The sequence below is a fragment of the Lineus longissimus genome, chromosome 14 (assembly GCF_910592395.1).
Source record: "Lineus longissimus chromosome 14, tnLinLong1.2, whole genome shotgun sequence".
Classification (NCBI taxonomy): domain Eukaryota; kingdom Metazoa; phylum Nemertea; class Pilidiophora; order Heteronemertea; family Lineidae; genus Lineus; species Lineus longissimus.
The window spans coordinates 4,609,244-4,614,803 of NC_088321.1; the positions used below are offsets into that span (position 1 = coordinate 4,609,244).

Genomic DNA, 5,560 nt, shown 5'->3' on the forward strand with positions numbered 1-5,560 from the left:
TCAGGAGAGAGTCGCACTTTCCAGTAGCAGGCTTGGTTGTTCAAAACTGACATTAGCGCTACTAAGTATACTGACATTAAAAATCTATCTTGGCATTTACAATTGTTTACTGAAAGCCAAAGTTCAAATTTATCCCAAGATATCGCTATAAAATCATTTTTTAACCAAGCCCCGCATTTTACCTGATAAACCATCCGCTAGATATACTAGAACATCAAATCTGGATGTCCATCATATTGCAGGTTATGTTAGTCAAGGGAGACAAAAACACAGCATGTAACAGTTTTAGGAAATTCACCATGTATTTCTTTTAGAAAAAGAGAGATGTATTGTAGAATGCGAACAATGCATTTGCAATCAATGGCGTGGAAAATCTCAGGTCAAGCCTGATGAATGTACATCCAATAAAGTCGTACCCTTTCATTCTAAATCAAGAATTCTTGATGTGTAGCTGACAACTTTCACTGGGCTAATTCTGCCCAGTCATGACTCAAAGACCAACATTTCAGAAAATCTGTCTCCACCCTCTTATCATTTCTCTCTCCCAGCTCAAGAGTGCTTGACCAGCAGTCCTTATGATACTGTTGCAACAACATCACCCATCAAATTTGCCCTTCTGTCCCGTCTGCTGGGTTTTCTAAGGCGTCGGCTGGTTGAACAGAGGAAGAGGCAACAGCGGACTGAAAAAAAGATATTGATGGAGAATCAGGTTTGGCTTAGAATCCCTCATTGCCAAGGAGATGGGAGCCAGAATGGCATCAAGGTTTTCAGCTTAGTCCCTCCTCTCTCATCAGTGACCTTCTTACATGTAAGTCAGTCGCTGCAGGCAGAATTAACCAATATTCACTTTGGCTTGCCCCGAATCTTCTCCCCTTTTTTTTCATTCAACTCACCTCTGTATCCATGGGTGCTGGTTCTACTTCTGGTTCTACATTTGCCACAGATACTCGATGTTTAGCCTCACATCCTTTACACAGAGCTGAAAAGGCACCAGATTATGGGGTAATGATAATATGATGTGCAATATAATAGTGTGAGGACATGATGATGATGATAGACTTGTTTTGATAATGCGACCGGCCATGCTGATTTTGTACGGCAGTGAAGCATCACCTCCAGTGGCACTGGCAGGGAATCATAACTGGGACTTCCTGATCATCAAGCCAAGGCTCCAATCAACTTTCTAGGAAGAACACAAGTGAAGTGGTAAATCGTTATCACTCAGTTGGTTTTGCACCAAAGTTAGGTTTAGTCAGAGTGGGTATCATTACAGGCCTACTGCTTCTTTTCTACTTCAGTGATTTTGAGACTGATCCCTTACCTGAGCCAACTGGGACAAAAACTCCCCACTTGATGTATATTTCCCGAGACATCACTCGATGAACTGAACCACCATCTTTTCTGGGCTTCCGACTTGTTTTAGAGGGTTGATGAAGTGGGTGCTGGCATCTCCTTTGCTGATTCCATGATAAACTCAACTTGTATCGGTGGTTCGGGCATATTGTGGTGTCCAGAACTGGAGAACTCATATCAAACACGCCAGCACGAAGTGCTTTGAGCTCCCATTCACTTTTGACTTGACTGGCTTTCCTGGAGGACATCCAACGCATCAAATGGGAGTGCACGTCCTTCTTACATTGTTTCAAGGGGATCACACTCTTGTCATTGGGGTATGAAGCGTAAGTACCACACTCGATATCCTTGGATATGACAGCAAATCCACATTTCAACTGTGATTTTTCAGGTTCCATTTTCAATAGACTATCACACAATGTACACGTGCAAGTACACAATGCATTGTAACTGTAACTGTTGTTGTTGTTGTCGTTGCTGGTGTTCGTTTCCGCCTAGACCGCTAAGCCTCCACAGGGGTAATAAAGGCCTCTAGGTTGTTTGAGGGAGTGTGTGGGAGGGGCAAGGGAGAGGGGGGGGGGGGGGGTTCACTAACATCTAAAAATGTAATTTTATTTGGAAAGCATGTGTAGTTCGTCAGTTATCTGAGGGAATGGGCAAAAAATGGGCACCAGTGAGAAGGGCGCGACTCGACCCCCTCACCGGAAAACCGTAAGGGCGGCCGGATTTTTTTCTTTTGCAAATTAAAAAACAGCATTCTGACTTCCTTACCTGGAAGTGGCATCACCTAAAAAAACTGCAGTGTTGGAGCTAAAGGAGAGTTAAAATTGCCTTTTTACTGAAATTTGAGATTGCATTGTTTTTGGGACGTACTGTACCTGTCATTAAAATGTACCTGGGGCAAAACAAAAGGCATGAAAAGGTAGCTCAGATCATGTACTTTCAATTTCAATAGGCGGTGTTTAGTGATAATTCTGTTTGATGCACGAAAATTGACAAAAGACTTAGCCTATTTTGAGGGATAATGCATGTTTTTTTAAAAGGAAAATGAGTAGGAAATGGTTAACAGCCGTACCCCAAAACTGTGGGGTTATTTTCGAAACCAATCCACCAACCTTCATAGTACCCTAGAACAGGTCTGTGGTAGAAATTACAACTAGATCTGTTGACCCCCCACCTTGCCACCATTTGCATGATCCTGCATGGTGGTATCATGGACTGACACTTAACATACATGTCAAGGACACGTATCTAGGCCACTTTTCATACGTTTGACGTCATCACATACACGCAATCATAGCCCATTACCCTAATTGGGTTAACCAATCAGAATCATTCTACATTCGATGTGTCGCTATATAAACAGTCCATCTTATGAGGTCCATCACACACGCTTCTGAGAGAGAAAGAGAGCCAAGATGAATACCAACGCCATTAACAACAAAGCAGCTGCAGCAGCGACAGCCGTCATGAACAAAGACGTCACCCCGATGCAGACTGATTCAACACCCAAGTCCACTGTAACGTCAACATCTGGACTTGAAACGCCTAACCTCGGTAAACGTAAAGCAGGACGTCCTTCTTCGATGAACTGTTGAATGCGCCAAAGAAGGGAAAGAAAACAGTGGCACGCACCCCTTACAACCTCGAGAAAGATGCCATCGCCGCCATCCCTGCACCGTGTACCAGCCATGTATCGAACCATGCCTTACCCTTACGCATCAGGTCCGACGAAAGAGGTGTTACCATTTCACACGGGCCGAAATGGATACGGCTCTCCAAGCCTGGTTTTCTCAACCTGATGTCATCGCCAGAAAGATTAAGGGCAACGTCGACGACCAGTGGTTGTTGGAGGAGAACGTGTTCGTTTCAACCAAATACTTCAACAACAGAATGAACGTTGACATTCGGCGCTATTTCACACATCAAGAGGTGACCAACACACCTACGGCTGCACTAGCAGCAGGGCTATACAATCCACACAAACCAACCAAGTGTGGCGTGTTTCTCAGCATACCCCAGTGGTATGAACTTTCAAAGACTTTCGATCAACACACCTGCGAAGATTCCCTGATGACAACACCTTTGGGCAGGATGACCATTCAAGTGCTCGGAGCATATGTAACGCAGTACACCGCTCCTTACGCGAAACTCGAATGCGCAGGTTGTGCAAACGAATGGCCCAGTCAACTTGACCATATTTGCTGTATGGATGAGGACTTTTCTGAACAGCAACTTAAAATTCGCATGGACTTTCTCGAACGTGCTAAGAAAAACATTAATATTCACTTCTTTACCATACGCCTTGCTGAATTTTACTGCCCTTGGACTAGGCGTCGAAATTACACGTACACCTCGATATCTGTTGAACAAAACCTTCACTGACTGGAGTGATGCACTCATGGATGAAATCAAACTGATTCAGAACCTTAAAAACGCGGATGTCGATGATGATGGCGATGATGTGGATGAGGTTTGTGACATGGATACAAAGACACATGACATTGTAGCATCAGGAGGTTTGGACTTCACAACTATGTAACACAGAACAGTAACAACATGGATATTTTAAAACTTCTTTTAGTGTTTTACAGGCAACTAGATCGCTTCACTTTGTATTGTAACATTAGGTTTAGTAGGTGTTGTTTTGATGTTCTGTATTCAAACATGTCATATTCTTTTAGACCCAATAAAGGTAGACATTGGTGACTGCTGGCTATGATGACCTTGGCAACCTAGTTTCTAATGTGATGACCTGTTTGATTTGAAATATAACCTTCACCAAAGACATGGACCAAAACACATGTCTTACTTTCAAGGTTAGACTCAAATCATTCCTTCATTTTCAAGGTCAAGGCCTTGGATCTCAAGGTCAACATCACTCTGATAACTAGGGCAATGCTAAATAGGTCAATTGTTAGCCAGAGTCACCCATAAACTACTGATTTTCTCCGACACGAGCCTTTTCTGGCATTTGGGATTCATCTTGCAGTATAGAAGGTGTGAGAAAACGAAGCCTGCTAAACCAAGCATTTCATAGGCCTAAACATTCAACACCCAACAAATCCTTAGATGAAAAACAGCTTTCATAAAGCACTAAATACAATATTTTTTTTCTTTTGTGACACCCGTTATATAAAACTGGTCAATTGACACAAACTCCTTTTATGAAAAGTAATAACGATTAGGCCTACATGATCATGTCCATCCAAGGCCCAGTCAAGTCAATAAACTAAACCTAAATCTGTTTATGCTTGTGCAACGGAGTTAACAGAGGGAGGGATTCATCTTTTCAAATTCACATGTTTCGTCAGTTCGTTCGGGAAACGGTAGATGGCAGCAGGAGTCGTGCGCGCCGCCGGGTTCGCGCATGCGCAGGGGAATCGCGCGCGGGATTCGATCGCGTTCGTATGCTAATAAAGTCCCGTTCTTCGGAACTTTGGTGTTTTGCTCCGTACTTAAATGCGAACTCCCGTTTTGTCTTTCAGGTATGTACCTTGGTATTACATGTATTCTATGCCTAAAGACCCCTAGAATATGTGTATCACGACGAGCCAAGTGTTTCAAGTGTTTTAAGAGAGTTTTCGATGATTTTGTTGGGCGTCGAGTGCGCAGCGCGCACAGAATTCAGAGTGCCGTCAGAGCGCACAGGTCGAGCCAGGTTTTTGGCTTCATAAGAATGTTTTGGCTCTTTAACGATATAGTAATGGGTGTTGTAGTTGGTAACAATAGCCCGTAGGTTTAGTAAAGTGTATTTAGAGTGCAGAATGTCTTGTTGTTGAGCCGTATAGTCGGGTTGAATGCGGGCCGATCGGGCCAAAACTGGTCACGTCGTAGTTAGTCAGTTTGGTCAATAGAGGGCGCGCAGCAGGGCGCGCAGCAAGTATTAATCCGTTGTCGTGGAGATTGGGTCACGTGTTACTGACGCTTTTATTAAGGCTTACTGAAGTCATGTTTAGGGTTATGTTCAACGTCTAGAGCTGAGTTTATCATTAGTTTTAGGGGGGATAAGTATTATAAGCAACTGCTGTGGGTATTATGGACCAAGACCCCGTGCAGTTGAGTAAATCCTTCCCCGGTTGTTTGTGTGGTTTTTAGCTGTTTTATTAGGGAGGTAGTTAAATACTGATGTATTTCAGGAATGTGTAAAGACCATAGTAGTGTAATAATGGGGATTCTAACTTACAGTCAAATCCTAGTCTAAATA

At 43.3% G+C, this 5,560-nt stretch overlaps 1 protein-coding gene across 1 annotated transcript; it reads right to left on the minus strand.

Moving 5' to 3' along the window:
* Positions 1-337: 337 nt before the first annotated feature.
* Positions 338-1,530, minus strand: LOC135499144 (uncharacterized). Its single transcript, XM_064789822.1, has 3 exons — positions 1,322-1,530; positions 894-979; positions 338-680 (listed from the first exon to the last, which is right to left on the minus strand). The coding sequence occupies exons 1-3, from the start codon at positions 1,527-1,529 to the stop codon at positions 603-605; spliced, it is 372 nt and encodes a 123-aa protein (XP_064645892.1). The 5' UTR covers position 1,530; the 3' UTR covers positions 338-602.
* Between the last annotated feature and the right edge of the window lie 4,030 nt (positions 1,531-5,560).

What these genes read in the sequence shown, in the direction of transcription:
- LOC135499144 (XM_064789822.1), bottom strand. Translation starts at nt 1,529, where the DNA reads ATGAGTTCTCCAGTTCTGGACACCACAATATGCCCGAACCACCGATAC. An exon ending in TTTTGTCCCAGTTGGCTCAG is followed by an intron (nt 980 to 1,321) that starts GTAAGGGATCAG and finishes GTGCCTTTTCAG; the next exon opens with CTCTGTGTAAAGGATGTGAG. An exon ending in CAGCACCCATGGATACAGAG is followed by an intron (nt 681 to 893) that starts GTGAGTTGAATG and finishes TCTTTTTTTCAG; the next exon opens with TCCGCTGTTGCCTCTTCCTC.